Source organism: Octodon degus, unplaced genomic scaffold (assembly GCF_000260255.1).
Source record: "Octodon degus isolate 3935 unplaced genomic scaffold, OctDeg1.0 scaffold00078, whole genome shotgun sequence".
NCBI classification, from domain to species: Eukaryota; Metazoa; Chordata; class Mammalia; order Rodentia; family Octodontidae; genus Octodon; species Octodon degus.
Window position 1 is genome coordinate 380,262 of NW_004524654.1, and position 18,908 is coordinate 399,169.

The 18,908-nt window shown below is 35.6% G+C and overlaps 1 protein-coding gene and 1 non-coding gene across 3 annotated transcripts in view; both read right to left on the bottom strand.

Moving 5' to 3' along the window:
• Positions 1 to 18,908, bottom strand: part of Aplf (aprataxin and PNKP like factor) — a 132,688-nt gene that overhangs the window by 104,778 nt on the left and 9,002 nt on the right. For both annotated transcript variants that reach the window (XM_023720889.1, XM_023720888.1), the window contains exon 2: positions 4,792 to 4,863. In XM_023720889.1, coding sequence (XP_023576657.1) covers positions 4,792 to 4,818 — 27 coding nt within the window. In that variant the 5' untranslated portion in view covers positions 4,819 to 4,863. The remainder of the gene's footprint in view (positions 1 to 4,791; positions 4,864 to 18,908) is intronic.
• LOC111818067 lies at positions 1,111 to 1,217 on the bottom strand. The gene has a single exon (XR_002822138.1). It is a non-coding gene; the product is annotated as a U6 spliceosomal RNA (small nuclear RNA).

Sequence of the window (18,908 nt, forward strand, 5' to 3'; positions counted from 1 at the left end):
ACAAAGTCATAAAATTATAAAGTAGAAAACATAAAATACTTAAGGAAGGAAACTACACTTGTTTACAAAGTCATCATAAACCTAAAGACAAAAAGAACATTTAGTTTGACTATTTTTTTCCTCAGTTGAAAGCACTTCATGTTTAAAGTATATGTGGCTAAACATAAGGCTATTAGTAAATCTAGTCACACAGAAAAAAAGTAAACCAATGTTCCTTAATGATCCTTTCCTTTTCCCTAACTGTTTGTATAGGAGATCCCAGAAGTAAAAGCAAAACTGAAATTCCAAGACAGTTCAGTATTTGATTCTTTACCCTATCCTAAGTATGTATTACTCATAAAAGTTTTTCAGAAATCTATGTCAAACTATAAATATTCCAATAAAAGTCCCACCTATATATTAAGTCCATAAAAGCTTTAAGAAGGAGAAAATTAGGAATATGAATAAGTAAAAAGAGAAAACATAAAATAGAAATGAGAAAACTATATATAACACACTTCAAAATGACATTATAAAAACTATCTACAAGATTTTTTAAAGAATAAAAATAGTTGGGGCCAGGGAGATGGCTCAGTGGAATAAGTATTTTCCTGGCAAGCGCAAGGACCTGAGTTCAATCCCTGGTTCTGCCAAAAAAAAAAAAGAAGAAGAAGAAATGTAGTTTAAAAAAAATCAGAAACGATACAGAATTTCACTAACCAAAATAATAGGAATTCAATGATCACTATGTTGCATAATGTCTTCAAATTAGTTGTTTAGATTACCAGATATAAGCATGCAAAATTGTTCAAAAACAGTTCTAAAAAATTTAAAAGGAGAACAGAAAAAAAAAAATTTAAGTGGGCTGGCGAGATAGCTCAGCAGACTAAGCACTTGCTTGCAAGCACAGGGACTGGGATCTGATCCCTGCATCACAGGCCACGCAGCCCAGCCCGACCCCCACCCCAGGAATGCTGGGACCCAACATGGTGGCACAGCCTGGAAACCCAGCACTGGGGAGGCTGAAAACAGGAGAATTACTATGAGTTCGAGGTGCATAGTAGACCCTGTACCAAATACATAAAATTAAGCATTAATTGCTCTTTTCAATAGACCAGCAGAAATCAGCAGAAAAATACTGAATGTTTCATGAATTTGTGTGTCTTCCTTTCGCAGGGGGCAAGTTAATCATCTGTGTATTGTTTGGATTTTAGTATATGTGCTGCCGAAGTCAGCACAACACTATAAATATTTTATACCAATACATTCATAAATAAGGCCAAAGTTAAAAACACCTTAAAGAATATATATCAATTCATTAAACATATATATATAACACATTATATGCATACGTGTGTGCAGCTTGCATTATTTAATTTAAAAGGAAAATGATATTTAACCATATATTTTTTTAAATTTTTCTATTTTTTGGTACAGAGTCTACAGGGTCTCACTACATAGATTGGACTCACAGTGATTCTCCTGTTTTCAACCTCCCAAGTGCTGGGATTACAGGTACCTGACACCTCACCCAGTCTCCATCACTATCTCAGCGCAGCCCAGGGGCAGGGCTGGCAGTGCATGCTGGGGATCAAACCTCGGCTGCTGCACTCTGCCTAAGGAAGTGCTTTAGTCTGCTGAACTATCTGGCCGGCCCCAGACCTACATTGCAAATGTATTATATAACTAAAAATCTTCTCTCTTTTTCTTTTTCTTTTCTTTTTTTTTTTTTTTGTGGAACTGGGGATTGAACTCAGGCCCTTGCACTTGCCAGGGTAAAAATCTTCTCAAGCCTTCCCCAAACAGAACCAAGTAGATAAAAATTTTTCTCAATATTCAAAGTCTTCCAGAGACCAAAAGAGATGGTACAATGCCCAGTTTCTTTAATGAGTTTAATTCTGATTCGAAGGAAGACAAGGGCAGACAAAATATTGCCCAACCCAAGCCTTCGGAGAATGAAAGATGTATACTGCCTATGTGAGAGACATATTGTTGATGTGTGGCTTTTGACAGAACCAAGGAAGTATAAATGCGAACTTAAATAGATTATACTATAACTTGAGAAGTAATGTAAAGGATGCATTAACCCAGAAGAATTGGAACTAAAATACAAATCAATTTTCTATAGCTTTCTCTTGGCATTCCATTAAATATTAAGGACAGACTGATGTGTTCCCAAAGAGGCTCTTTTATTTTCAGAGGTTTTTCTCAAATGAGTGGAGGAAAGGATATCATAGGTTTTTAAAGATATTATACAAGCTTAATTCAAAACTACATAGGAAGAAAATCAACCACAATTCAAGAATTTTGTGAAATAGAAAAAAAACAATACAAAGATGTACATTTTGAAGATCAATGCTGAAGGCAAAAAAAATGGTATTTTTATGCTTTAATAGAACTATTTCCTAAATCATTCAAAACCCAAAATAAGGAAGATTTTAATAAAATGACATAAAAGCACTGATGGCTACAAATTCACCCTGAGAATGTAACTACCCACTGGTAATACAGTCATTTATATGAAATATCATTTTTTCTTTACATTGCATTTTTCCCTGCTGGTATTAGACTGAAGATTAAGTTTAAATAACATATGAAAAAAGAAATATCATCCCCTCATAAACTAACATCATCTCTTCCTCCACTATTTCCAAGAACTGCTAGAAAGCTAAGGCATATTTTAAAGAAGAAACACTGGGGTGAGGGAAGAGCAGAAATTCATTCAATTTAAAAACACAGATTCCTGAGTTCAATCCCGGTTCTGCTGGAAAAAAAAGAAAAAGAAAAACCACAAAAAAAGCACAGATTAGTAACTGTCTTAACTGCATTCAACACTGCTGTCTAAACTTTGCTTATCTGCTGCTGTTTTGATTTCTAAGCTGAAGGAAGGCAGAAAAACATTTAAACATTTGAAGTATACAGGCTACAGAATAGATCATCACATTTATTCAGCTCTTCATCATTCAGTCGATAAATGCCCTCCAAATAAATGTGTAAAGTCTTTATTTTGGGGTTTTTGGGAAGGCCCATGATGGGATATTACTTATAAGCAGAATAAAAGTTTACTGGATTATTTTCTATGATATTTGCATATATAATTATCAGTAGAATTTAAATATAAAAAATACAAATCCAGAAAAGTGTATAAATCTATGACAGCTGATACTCTGCTTTGGCATAAAAATAAAGTAGAAAACAAATTATCAAGGACATTTTTAAAAGATCTACTTAGCAAAAAATAAGGTACTCACTATAAATTCTTCCTTTGATTAACACAGATTGTGGAGGGGTGAATCGAAATCATGCAGAAAGTCAGTACCAAGTCATGTTCTTTCACATGAGAGGCCAGGCATATTATCTGCCACAGTTGCTATTTTTCTTCTTCCCTGAGGACCAGGGACCCTGAGTTTATTTAGGGTTCTTCTGTCTCCTGGGCCTGGACCTCACAATTGCTACATTAAGTAAGGTAAATCTAAACTAATATGTTCTTTCAGGAAAGGTACAATGGGAATTTAGCAATCCCTGTATTCTTTCTCTCAATGTGCCTCAGGGAAAGCACAAACTTCTTTATTTTATGATACAGTAATTCATTTAGCAGGTTTTTAGAAATTGAGTACTACAAAATAACAAAATTCCATAAAAAATCTATGACCCCCCACTGCCACAAATGCCACATACAGTTCTCACCGCAGCATTTACCTAACATCAATTAAGCTTTCTACTGCATGACAGGCATTATGCTAAATATTAGGGATGCAAAGATTAGTGCCTATGTTCAAGGACGTTATGATTCTGAGATGGTCTGAAAGGATCAAGAGATGAATAACTGACGGTAAATGAAAGAGCTCCAAAGGAACACTGACTATAACTATTAACACCTTTCTAAGACTAAGACAATGTCGAAAGAAAATGAATACAATTCTCTTTTTCAGGGTTGAGACAGTAAATTCAGCCCTATTCACAATTTTCCCAGTACTAGAATTAAGAGGATACTTTTCAAATTTTGGAACAGTTCAATATAGTATAATAAAAAGAAATTATCAATACCTCTGTAAAAAGAAACAACTAATGATACAAAAGGAAATTATATATAAAATATGAAAATTAAAATTGGTTTTAAAATGTCATAAATTAATGAATTTAGTTTCCTAACAATATTTGCATGACTACATATGTAGTCCAAAATAAGCAGGGAACCCCCCAGTTCATTCTCCTACACAAGAGATTCTACAAATGGAAGGGAATAATCATGTATTATATTCTCAGAAATTGTTCCAACAAATAAATCACCAGGATTTAAACTACAAAGAAAGTAATTAAAATGTTAGCTCTCAACAGAAACTTTCAAAAAAATTTTATAAAACCATGAAGTTAAACAAGTTCTAAATTTTAGGAATATTTAATTCCACATATGGCGGTACAGAAATCTGTTAACATACAGATCTTTTAATACAGACATGGCTTCAGTCACTATCCCATTCTGACCCTAAAAAAAAAAGAAAGCCTACATAGTTAGGAGCTTTCTTATAGAACTGTACTTGAAGTATCCAGTTATAAACAAACTAATAATAAATATACAAGCAGGCAATCATGTTTCATAAAAATTCAAACTATAAAAATGTAGCTCTGCCTTCTGAGAAAGTACATAGTTTAACAGTTGAGATCTTTTTATCTCCAAATTATCTTCTGGTAATGAGAATAATATAATCTCACATTAATTCCCTATTTCCACAACCTTAGAAAATAGGCACCTCTAATCAGGTACTTTTAAAAGAGTAAGAGGCAAAGTTAAATCTTTAGCAACATATTTACCGGTTTAATTCGAAGCTGATCACCCATCACCTCAAGAATGGCATGTCTTCTGGATATTCTCTTGTCTGTTATCTAAAGGGGAAAAAAGTTAAATTTCAAATACAGACACCTCCTTAAAAAATAAAACAGGGCTGGGTGTGTGGCTCAGTGTTAGAGCTCTTGCCTGGCATGTACAAGGCCCTGTGTTTGATCCCCAGCACCGCAAAGCAAACAAAAACCAAATAAACAAAATCCTTAGCAATGTTTCTGAAATCAGTAGGCCAGATATAAAATAGCATTCATTTAACAACTCTATATTGAAATGATTGTTCTCAATTAAAAGATAATGAAACAGGGGGTAGAGGTCAGCAGCACAGTGCTTACCTGGTAAGCAATGAGGTTGTGAGTTTGATTCCCGTTACCAAAAAAAACCCAAACAAACCCAACAAACAAACAGAAAAGATAATGAAGAAGTTTCCTTAGGAAAGAGTTATTGAGTTGAGGAGAAGGACATGAGGGGGAGTCGGGAAAGAGATATATCTATGTATGTAAATAGGATGGTTTGGACAACTATACTGTGGATTTCTGTTGGTCTATAAAGGAAGAGATGCCGGGGAGGTATGTGGGTGTGTGGCTCAGTGGAATAAGTGCTTCCCTGGCAAGCGCAAGGGCCTGAGTTCAATCTCCAGTTCTGCAAAAAAAAAAAAAAAATTCACTCGTAATATAAAGGAAGAGATAATGCTGAATTTGTTTTGTTTCCTTTTTTCAACTGTTTCTCCTGTTTCTCTTCTTAATTTCTTATATATTTCTTTTTTTCTTTCTTCTAATTTTGCACATATATATATATATATATATACACACATATATAGGTATCTGGTAATATGAATAACTGGTTAGAAGACAAACTATGCATTACAACACATACAGTGAAATTCATATTACTTTGTGTTAAGTGAAATTCTGTATCACTTATAATTTTTCTGTTTTAATACTATTTTGTATACTTTTTATAAGTAAAATAAATAAAATAAAATTTTAAAAAGATAAAATAAATTTTAAAAAGTTAATGAAACAACACAGAGATGAAGAGACTTGTCCAAAGTCATGGAAGAGTAAATGCCAGAGCTATGACAAGCTTTGACTCCAACAGATACCACGAGCTTACATGATACTTTCCATTCATGACAGACAAATAGTGGAAATTCTTATCAACAAAACTCTCACATGAGAAAAAAGTCTTTATAACCTGTACTATTAGGAAACATTTAAAAGACAATAAATATTTTTAAAAAGACAATCTGGCCAATGTAAAGAGTATGGCCGCAGGATTTGAGATCAGACAGTCAGTCATTAAGAAAACAAGCCGTCAGAAGGGAAAGTAGTAAAATCCAAATATTTATAGTAAATAAGAGATTGGTACATATATACAAATAAAATCACACACACATACACACACCCCAGAGCTCAAAAACTATAGTGAATACATACATATATTTTTTCAACCTTATTACAGTAGAGACACTTTGCCACTAATCCCACCTCAGAATATTCCTCCTCACGTCCAGTAAATGCATCCCATCATTCTTGACACTTCCTGAAGTGATTCTAGAAGCTCACTTTCATGTCTTCATGGCAAGTGAGCCAAAGTACAATAATACTCCTGGCGAGTATCACCCAATGGAAAAGCAGGCTCATAAAGACATGCTATATTCTCTTCCACCTTATTCACCAAATGTAGCACTGTGCAACTTCTGGTTCTTTCCCCCAACTCAGAAAGACCATGAAGAGTAATGCTTTGAATTGATTCAGGACACTGAAGCAATTCTGACAGTACAGCCAAAGACAAGGACTTGCAGAACCACTTCAGAAACTGACAAGAATGATAGTTAAGTATGTTCAAAGCAAGAGGCAATATTGTGAGTAGCATTAATGGCAATGTTTCTTTTACTGTAAAAAAAATTTGTAAAAATTTTAAATATCAACCTTATTATCATACCTCATTTTTCCTTATTTAAATCCAACCATGTTCTACTTATTCTCACAATCATTTTTGTAAAACAAAGTTCAAAACTTATGAGCGCTTTAAATGCTGAAAATTATCATTAATCCTTTCTACTTCACCATATGCACAATACTTATAATTAAGATTAACTTTTTTATTTATAGCTAATGTATAATGAAGTATTTTAAGCACCAAATGACTTACTGCCCTAATTATACAACCCATCTTTTGGCTATATTACTATCTAGCACTTGAGCTCTGGCATTCTCCACAGCAGGACTAAAATTATCTGTAAAAACAAAATATAGCAATGCATAAATACAATTAAATCCATTAATTCCACAAAATCTTGTAAAACTGTGAAAATGCCAGAAATCAATATTCATTTTTTTCAATACCATACTTAAAGTTATGACAACAGTACAAGTAGTAACATCAACAATCACAAGAAAGAGAATTTTAGGAAGATGGCACAGCAGTAAGCAGCAACAAATTCACCTCTCCAAAATTTGAATTCCAGAGGGCTGGGGAGATAGCTCAGTAGAATAAGTGCTTGCCTGACAAGCACAAGGGCCTGAGTTCAATACCTGGTTCCGCCAAAAAAAAATAAAATAAAATAAACAAAATTTGAATTCCAGATAATGGAAAACAATTTAAAAGAAGGAAAGAGGTGGGCCTGAGACACATGAAGGATCTGACAGGAAAACTGGAACCTACAGAGAACTTGCCTAAATAAGCTAATAAATCAGTGACATTGTAGTAGTTTTAAAAAAATATCAACTAAGTAAAGCTCAAGTCCTGACAGATTTACTGCTGAATTCTAACTTTAGGGAAGCTATTGCCAGTACTCCATAAACTTTTTGTTGTTGTTGTATTTGGTACAGGGTCTCACTACACAGTGTGATCCTCCTGTTTTCAGCTTATCCAGTGCTGGGATTACAGATGTGCACCACCATGGCCAGTCTAGGTGGCCAGCTTAGTGCTATCAAGGGTGGGGCCAATACTGCATGTAATGCCAGGGATTGAACCCTCATCCCTGTGCTTGCCTAAGCAGGCACTTAGTCCACTGAGCTATCTCACCGGTCCTTAAACTTTATGATGAAATTGAAAAGGAAGCATTTCCACCACCACCCCAACTATCATTCTTAGAAGCAAGCATTACCATAATTCTAAAACCAGAAAAGGAGCTTGTTTCAAAACAGAACAAGCCAATCTCTTTAATAAACATTAATGCAAAAATTCTCAATAAGATATTGGTAAACAGAATGGAGCAAATCATCAAAAAGATTTTGCATCATGACAAAGTAAGATTCTTTCCAAGGATGCAGGGATGGTTCAATAAATCAATATATATAATATGCCACATAAAAAGAACCAAGGACAAAAATCACCTGGTTGTCTCAATAGATGTAGAAAAAGCATTTGACAGTCTACAACATCCATTCATGATTTAAAAAACTGAAAAAAACAGGAATATCTCAACCTGATAAATGTCATTTATGACAAGCCAACTGACAACATTATATTAAATGGAGAGAAGATGGAAGCTTTTCCTCTAAAATCAGGAACAAGATAAGGGTATCCATTATCATCACTTCTATTTAATATAGCTCTTGAGACACTAGCTAGACTAATAAGAGAAAAAAACAAAAGGGATATGGACAGGGAAAGAGGAAATTAAATTATCATTATTTGTTGATGACATGACCCCTAAAAACTCCATCTAAAGTCTCCCAGAACTAATATCCAAATTCAGCAGTGTAATAGTATACAAAGTCAACACTGAAAAGTTATTAATGTTTCTCTACACAAACAACAAACTCACTGAGAGGGAAACTGGCAATAGCATCAAAAAATGAAATACCTATGAGTTAACCTAATCAAGGAAGTGAAAGACCTCTATAACGTATTTTGAAAAAGGAGATTGAGTAACACATCAGAAAATGGAGAGAGAGTCCCTCCTCCTGGAAAGGAAAAACCAATATAGTCCAAATACTACAAAAGTACTACATAGATTCAATGCCTCCAAAACAAAATAATGATAATATTCCTTACAGAACCAGAGAAAATAATCCTAAAATTCATATGGAACCAACAAAGACTTAGCATAACAAAAGCAATTCTGGGCAACCATGACAAGGCAGCGGACAACACAATCTCAGACCAAAAAAGGACAGGACAGGACAAAAACAAGACAAGACAAGACTAGACTAGACTAGACTAGACTAGACTCATGGATCAATGTAACTGAACAGAATACCTTAAAATAATTTCAGGTGTACTCAGCTATGTTATTTTTGACAAAAACGGTAACTTGCTTTGCTGAAGAAAAAATAGCCTCTTTAACAAATGATGCTTGGAAAACTGGCTACTTACATGTCGAAGGTTGAGGCTAGGACTCATATTTTTGCCATGTACTAAATTAAAACCAAAGTAGATCAAAGATTTAAACATAAGGACAAAAACACTTGATCTGCTAGAAGACAAAACAGGTAAAACTCTTGAACGCATAAGTGTATGCAAAGACTTTCTGAACAAAACATCAGTTGCACAAAAAGCACTAACAATCAGCAAACAGGATCACATCAAATTAAAAAGCTTCCACACAGCAAAAGAAATCATTAACAGAGCAAAGAGACAACCTACAGAATGAGAAAAAAATATTTTCCAGCTATTCGTCAGACAAAGGACCAATATCTAGAATACATAAAGCAAAAAAAATTAGCCCTCTCCCAATTAATTTAAGAGCTCCATTAAAAATGGGCTTCTGAAATGACATTTCTCTGATGAAAAAATACAAATGGCCAACAAATACATGAAAATCTGTTCAACATTACTGGCTGTTTGAGAAATGCAAATTAAGACAACACTGAGATTCTGTATCACTCAGAAAGAATGGCTACCATCAAGAAATCAACCAATAACAAATGCTGGTGAGGCTGTGGGCACAAGGGACTGTGCACTGAGATAGCCACTGTGGAAATCATTATGAAGATTCCTCAAAAAACTGAAAGTAGAAATTCCATTTGGCCCTTCTAGATATCATCCCAAGAGAGATAAAGACATCTTAGCACAGCGACATATGCACGTCCATGTTCATAGCAGCACAAATGGTAATAGCTAAATCTGTATGTTCACCAGTGAATAAATGGGTTTTTTAAATGTGTTTATACACAATAGAGTACTACATACTGTGCCCTAGAAAAGGATGAACTTGAATCATTTGTAGGAAAAGGGATGCCACTCAAGACCATATGTTAAGTGAAATAACTCAGATACACATGCTTAAATATCACATTTTAAATATCAGATAAGAAAAAAGAGGGAGGAAAAGTAATTCAGGCAGACTATGTCATCTAAAGGTGTAACTCAGTACAATTAGTACAACTGTCTTACATGTTTTTATATTTTCTTTGGCTTATTAGTCCAGTTTTCAATCTGTATATACGACAATTTTATCAGGTCTTAAAAAATAAATAAATTTGATGCTGGAAAAGTAAAAAGCAGGTAGAGCAACTGGGAAAGGAAAGGAATTAAAATTTTTATATAAATTTTATATAAATCGAATTTTTATGTAAAAAATTATATAATTTTTGTATAATTTTTAATATAAACTCACTAACCCCCTACAGTGAATTAAACATTAGGTACTTGTCATGGTTTGGGAATTTTTTTGCAAGGTGAACACTGTAATGCAGGACATATTTTATGATGTTATTTTATAAAGAATCACCCAAGAATCATATACAACAAGTGCAGGAAATCTATCCATACACTAAATACTAATGACTCCACCTGGGAGGCAGGATCTTAATATCCTTCATGAGTCCACATGAAAACAGTGCCTCCCACACCTACAACAAATCCTCATGCAGGCCTGCTTCACGGATCTGTGCTGAAAAGGCCCAAGAGTCAGTGGTGGAAGCTAGAAAGTCTGTGCCAGTGGGATGAAAGATCTATGCCAGCAGGCTGAGAGATCTGCACTGGAGCTAGGAAGCAACACTCAAGGTAAGCACCAGAGCTCCCCCAAAAGTACCACAGCGATCCTCAGCAACAGTGAGGTCCTGAGCTCCTCCAGCAATGAGGAAAGCTAAGTTCCATCAGGAAAGCCAACATGACGAGCTTCTCCATGAGGCTGAGCAGTGCGTCATCTTCCCCTCTGGAGCCAGGAAGCGGTGCTCAAGACAAGGACCAAAGTTCATGAGGGTACTTGTCATGGTTTGGGGTTCATCGGAAAACCCAGCATGACAAGGTCCCCCAGCAGAACAGCCCAAGAGATCTAGCAACTTCCAAGAGCTCCAACAGCTTCTCCCAACAGCATCCCTAACAGTCTTTTAGCAGCTTCTCCTGTACTGCCTTTAATGCTGCTGGCATCAACCCTCAGGGGGACCTGCCCCACCCAGCACCATGCTAGTTTAATTTAGCTGGGTGTAATAAATTGACCAGTTAGAAATCCAGTACAGGATCTCAAGTCCGCATCTTGTACAGCAATTAACCACTAGGAAGAATATATGCAGTGTATTATTTGTTGAAACTGTACTTCCGATTTGATTTGAAACTGTCTCATTGCTGTTTATCAATAAAATTTTGAAAAAAAAAATAAATTAAAAAAAATAAAGAAATCCAGTACAGTACTATAAGTGTACTAATTATGTACTAATAAAAGTAAAAAAATAGGGGGACCACCCACTCGGGACCCCCTTCCTGTCCCTCTCTCAGACAGGAGCTTTCTTTCCCTCAATATATTCTGCTTTAAAAAAAAAAAAGTCAAAACATAAACATAAAAAAGAAACACAAAAAATGATTAATACAAATTTTCCACAAAACTATAGTTAATTTTTTAAATATTTCTTAAAATAGCTTTAAAATGGCCCATTTTTTCATGACTTCAAATTTGTTTTTATTAGTGTATCTGTGATACATAATAAATACAGTCACTGAGAGGAGCCGGTACATATATATATTGCATCTTAATCCTTCTAACTTTTCTTGCCCCTCCCTCCTTTCCCAGAATTCTCCCTGCCTGATCAGGGGTCACTTCTTTATGTAGCTTCTGCCTTCAGGGCTTGCTTAGGCTCAACCATTTCTTTTTTTTTTTTTTTCTTATTTATTTAGTACAGGGTCTACAGGGTCTCACTACGTAGACTGGACTCGTAGCGATTCGCCTGTTCACAGCCTCCTAAGCGAACACACCCAGTCTCAACTGCCATCTCAGTGCACCCTGGGGGTGGCCTGGTAGGGTAAGCCCAGGGATCCAACCTCTGGCCCCTGCGTCTGCCTAAAGAGGTGCTTTAATCCCTTGAGTTACCTGGCCAGCCCTTATGCTTTCCATTTGATGAGCATTTTTTTTTCCTTTTTGATGATGGAGAATTTCTATGCACACCAACTGTATGTTTGGTAGGTCAGATAATATCCAGTTCATGGTAGATGGCTCAGATCAAGTGATTAAACTGGTGACTCATAGCTAAGCATTGAGAATTAATTAAGGCCCAGTAGAAGGAAAACTTGAGACAAGACTTTTCTTTCTTTCTTTTTTTTGGGGGGGGGGTGCGGGGGGGCTAGCTCAGGCTGCCTTAAGGTGGAGTCTGGTGCGGCCTGAGGAGTTGGAGATCAAACCTCGGTCCCCTGCACTTGAGTGAGTTTGCCCAAGCCAGCACTTTAAACAACTGAGCTAACCAGCAAGCCTCCCATGGCCCATTTTAAATATACCTCTGTGGGCTGGGGATATTGCTCAGTGGCACAGCACCTGCCTGCAAGCATGAGGTCATGAGCTCAATTCAATTCCTGATGAAAGAAAGAAAGACAGACAGACAGAGAGGCAGACACAAACCTGTGATTAACCTGACTGGCTATTTCAGGGAAGCAAATATAAACTCTTCCAACTTTCAAATTTTAGAGATTTCCTTCATTTTCCCCCATGTTTCCTAGTAGGCCAAAATCAAAAGCACTTTATCACTTGCACAGTACCTGCACTTAAATGCTGATATTTACCATCCTACTGCTACAGTAATTAAACAGATTAAGTAAACATTTCACATATTTAGACACTAAAAATCCAGACAAAGTAACTTGAGTAGATCACACTTTGAGTGAACACACTCAAAATGTATACTTGTAATAAAAATTAAAAATGTGAGGAAAAACATTCATACATGACTATACATAAGCACAATAATTTAAAAAGAAACATAAATAAAAATTTTCTGTTCTAACTTGGGTACCAAGATCACACTGTTACTTCAACAATACAAATGGATTTTATAACCAACAGAGTAATAAACTGTCAAATATGAAACTGTAACATTTAATGGTGGTTCTTACAATAATTCATTTTAGGTTTCTTTCTTTTCTAAATTATATTTTTATAGAAAATAATAATGACTTTTCCTATCTCAATCTTTGAAATAGGTTTCGTTTTCAGTAAGAAAGGTATCACTAATACAAAAGTATAATGTGACCTCTGGTGGACACACGATTCTACAACTCTGTAGTTTCATTACAAGCCACACATCTCTTGAGTAACAAAGTGCTTTAACAGCTCTGAAATTAACATCATTTAGTTATAATTTGCCTTTGAAACCTATAATTAGTTTGTATGCTACAAAGTCACCATTCATGCTTTCTCCAGGGGAACTTAAAGGTTTAAGAAATCATCCTTAAAAGATTTTCACTTCTAGTGGAGGCAGAGGCTACTGAGGGTCGGGGAACAGAGGTCATATGGATTATCCTAAAGATCTGAGGACTTGCTCAGATCCCTGCTACTGTTTCTCACTGTTACTCTGTTACTCACTGCTCCTTTTGCACAGTGAATATTCAATACATACTTACTATTACACCAGTAGTAACAGCAATCATTTTCCACAAAGTACTGCTCTCTACTGATCAGGTATTACCTCTTTTAGTTCTCACAAAACCTGCAGAGAAGATTTTATACGTAAGAAAATGGAAGAACAGACTGGGAGTACAGACAGGCTAAGTCCAGCCACTCTTGCTGTGAATAGCGTACTGCCTCCCTTAATGATTACACAATTTTTAAAGATGATATTTTTAAAGATTGCACAGTTTTAACTGTTCAAACTAGAACATGATAAAGAACTGGAAATGAGGCAGAAATGACTAATAATCAAATAGACATACTAAGAAGATTCAGGCTCTGAAGCTTGAAGGGGCTGTTCAACTTCTATTTAGGCCTGCTTGTTCTAGTGTCATGCTCATGTCTAACAAGATGTCATCCAAATTCCCAGGTTTCCACTCACAGCACATAACAAGGAAGACAGGACTTTGGATCGCAGTCAGTGCACTGACAATGGAGAGAAGATGACTGACATCCGTCTGAAAGTAGAAGGAGAAAGAAAACGCAGAGAAGGATCCAAAAAGAACATACTAAATCCCTTTCAGGGCAGGGATGAATGGCCTAACATACTTCAAAATACTGTATACTGAACTCTTACCCAGTCAGTTGCAAAGAGTCACCACATTTTCAGTAAATGTTCAGTTGAAAGCCAGACATTTTACATCTTAGAAAGCCACTGATATGGTTGAAATTGAAGCATTCCATCTCTTGGAAAACAATTATAGATCCATGTGCTCACTCCAAGAAATTCCAATCTTCCAGGGAGTCAAAGAAAGCAACAAAAACAGCAATCAAACCACTCATAGCCAAACCTAAAGCACAACTGGGAGAAAGATTGCTAAAAATTTTAGTGTACACACAAACCAGCAGATCAAGCTCTAGACCCTATACTGTAGCCGAACAACTCAGGCAGCAATTAGGAAGAAAACAGGAACAAAAGTGGGTGGACAACTAAGGACTGCTGAAACACAACAACATATCTCATTCCCAGAAAAAGTAATATTCCCCTCAAGTGGATGTGACTAGAGATAATTCTCAGAATCAGCGTTTTAGAGGCCCAGCTTAAAAAAAAAAAAAATACAAAAGATGAAGCTTAAAAATATATGTACTACAAACTTAAGTTGTTAACCCTCCAGAAGAGAAGCTTAATGATATTATTATCCTATAACAGAAGCAGTTGAGCTTAACGTCACTATCTGTCTGAATATCATACATCTTAGATATAACATGGAACAGGTATTTTCCTTCAAGTATTGATATGTTAAATTTTAAATCCCTACAGAATGTAAAAAAAAAATAAATTAAAATTTTTTTTAAAAAATAGAAAAAAGCAATTATATATTTTTACACAGACCAAAAATTAGAGAAAAAAAAAGGGCTACAAGGATAGCCAACATTTTGGCCCTAGCCATTCAAGGTCAGTGAGGACTCAGGACATAAGAGAATCTGTACTGTAGCATCCTGTAACTCAGTGGTATCCCAAATTTTCTGATCAAGGAGATTATGGGGCCACAGAGGAAAGTTATCTACCATGTATAATGTGCCTAAGGAGAGTCAGCTAGAGAGAAAACATTCTCTCAGGCTTTCACAGAGAACAAATTGGTCAAGCAATGGCTGTGACTCATCCACATGGCTGACACTGACAAAGGAACTACAAAGTGCAGTACAGGGTTTCAGGTTAATCCTGAGGGGATCTGACTGATCTTGTCAGATACAATAGTCACATTTCTTGTTATATAGGTCTTGCTTTATCTTGGTCTTAACCATCCAGCAGAAAAGTATAAAAACAAGGTATAAAAAGCAAAGCCATATTAATATGCTGAGCTATAAAACGCTCAACAACTTCTGACATTGCCAGTCCTATAAATAACCAACTACTATTAGGGACTACTGGACTATGTTGGAATATTTTGCTGAATTCACACACCTACAATATTTAAATAACAACAGGATACCCATCTCTGACAAAACTAAACAAAAAAGGAGGATATAAATGAAGGACCACTTGATAGTGAAATGTATAATTTTATATTCTGTATATACAAAATAGGACAGATGATAGCTACTTTCTCTTAGTTCAGTGAGAAGAAAGATCTGTTCTAATAGTGTTTGGAGAGGATATCATGTCTGCATCTTGTACTATGAATAACTACTATGAAGACAACAATATGCAATGTATTAATTATTGTAACTTGTTTTGAAACTCATTGCTATTTCTCAAAAAAATTAATTAAAAAAATATGCACTAGGTATAACAAGTTCAGAAAAGGCACTTGCCTCTGAGAAGAAAAAAGCCACTTAGAAGAAAGGACACATACAATTCCACAGATCTTGGCTTTTTTCTTTTTTTTTTTTTTTTTTCCCGGCAGAACCAGGGATTGAACTCAGGCCCTTGCACTTGCCGGGGAAGCACTTATTCTACTGAGCCATCTCCCCAGCCCTTGGCTTCTTAAATGCTATTCCCCACTCAAAGAAATTCATGTTTTTCTTTTCTCAGCTATGAGAAAATAAATATTAGCAAACAGAAAAGCTAACTAAATTGGGTGTTCAAATATAAAAACTTTTTATAACATTAAAAGAACTGCACAACATATGATACAAGTTTTAAAAATAAACCCTGCAAAACACATAGGCAGACGCATAATGCTTAAATCACTCCTACCCTTTAATAGCAATAACTAAAATAACGATTTTTTTTTTCTGATACCATAAGAAAAAAACCTTTATACTTGAATTCTTCATATTTTTTCTTAAACAGGGACAGGGATCTCTATCCTTTTATCACTTTTTTGTTGATACTACATGGATTCCATTCTTTTAATTTTCTACTTTTGAATTGAAAGCTTCATCTATCATAAAATACATACAAGTCTTTTCTCTATTTTTAAGATGTTGACATTGTGTCAGAAAATAAAAACATGAAAACATAAAAAACTGTTTCTGATTTGTTTTGTGCCAAATATATATTTTTAGCATCTACTGAAGTTAAGCAAAGAACATTTTTCTCATGGAACTAGCAGAAATGTTTAGGTATTCTGAATCACATCTCTGACCTATTTGTTTTTACTACCACTCTCAAAATTCTAAAAGTAAAAAAAAAAAAAAAGAACCTGAATGGAGCAGAAGTATAAAGGCTACTGGATCCTGAAATAAAAGGGACAGAGCAGCACCTTGCACTTAACTTTTGCCTATACTACTGGAAAACTAATACCAGTTAATTCTTCTTAGAATTATTCCCTCGATAAGTGTCTGAATATCATAAACTGGTACATATCATAAATTGAGTGTCCCTATTTAGCCTGATGCCTAAAAATATAACAAAATAAGCAAGATTTTTTTCAGTATAAACTACTATGTATTATACACCAAGATAATTATCTTATACAATATGATATGTAGTGCCTTTCCAGAAGATTTATAGCTTGTTCTATAAACAAAAAGCAGACAAATTTATATTTTTATGGTAAATAAATGCCAAAAGTAGTATGAAGCTTATGCCAGTGTTATGGAAAGATGCATAAATTTAACAGATAAACATGGGATCTATTTTAGATATTATTTGATTAAGATTCTTTCCTTATACTTTGTGTACTATATATGTGGTAAGTAAATAAACTCCAAAGTTAAAATTGATATTGAGGGGCTGGGGAGATGGCTCAGTGGAATAAGCGCTTCCCTGGTTAAGCACAAAGGCCTGAGTTCAATCCCCAGTTCTGCCAAAAAAATTGATACTGAATTCACACTGATTGCTATAAAGAAGTCTATAAACTGTACAACCATCCTAGTGGGGGGCTGCCCAGCATCAGGTCCAACATTTACTCAGAGTTCACTCATCAACCCTAAAATGTTGCCATAACATCTGCTGAGAAGTTGGTCATACTGCTCTGCAAGGCAAGTTAGTTGATTTGAGATGTTTAACATTACTGTGCTTGGAATCTACCAAAATCCAATTTCTGATATTAACATAGGAAAAATTTGAAGAAAGAGACTTCAATTTAATCAAAAGCTCTCCATGTAGACTCCAACTTACTAACAAGCTCTTCGAAAAGTCACTATTAGATATGAAATAAATATTCTCTAAAATTTGTGAATATACTTTTCAGTAAAAATAATGGTATAGATGCTAGTTAGGTTTTCAGGCTAGCTTATACACACCTATTTAATACATAATTCTGATGAAATGTGGATGATTTGGATTTTAAAGTAAAACCTATCACCTTCTGAATACCACTTCAATCCTGCTGAATCAGCAGAAATATGGCAATTCTGCAGATTTGGTGCTATTAAAATTTCTTGTCACCAAAACCTGTTTGGCTTACCATGTTACTTGCACAGTGAATTCCATAAAGTATGAGGACATCATCCTCATCATTAATATACTGCCACAAAGGCAACACTGGGAGTGAAAACACAAGCAGATATTACTAAAAAACTAGGTTTCAATCTCCACTTGGATCTTAGGAAATATATGTATACATGAAAAACAGATATACATATATATAGTATATATATTGAAATAGACAAAATCTGCAACCCAAACAAATACAAATGTTGGAAAGGATGTGGAGCCAAAGGAACTCTCACTCATTGCTGGTAGGAATGCAAATAACACAACCACATTAAAAGACAGTTTAGCAGTTTCTTACAAAACTTAACATACACTTAATGATATTATCCAGCAACTGTGCTCTCTCATATCTACCCAAATGAGCTAAGAATTTACAACCAGGCCCAGCCCTCCTCACTCTCACCAGCCAAGCCCTCGCTGCCTGTCAGAGAATCCAAGTTTCTGGAAGACAGCCTGGGGAAATGGTGTGCCCTACCCCACCCCCATCACCCTTGCTGGAGCTAAACTGCTTTCCCCTCTCCTTAGCTCCGCTGAGCTGCTGCAGCCTATCCCACCAGTAGCAGAAGCCCTGGTGAGACCTACCCTGCACCCACCCATCAACAAGAGAGCCTTGTGGAGCTTCGGTCTGCCCTCATCATCATGGGATCCTTCTCAAACTGCAGTTTGGCCCCACTTACTGAAGTGGAAGCCACTCTAAGCCCCACACAGCTGGAGCTTTGGTGAACCTACTCCACCCTCCCACTCTTCTGGGAGGCTTGCTCATCCACAACCTTTACCCCAACCATCAGTGTAGTCAGGGTGAACATTGGGGGCTTCAAAAATGTCAAAAGGAAAGAGTGAAAGGTACTCTCAGACCTCCATCCCACCCAACATAAGTCCAGGAGACAAGATGATAAAAGTATTTGAAAGTCACATACCTGACATCTCTGAAATGA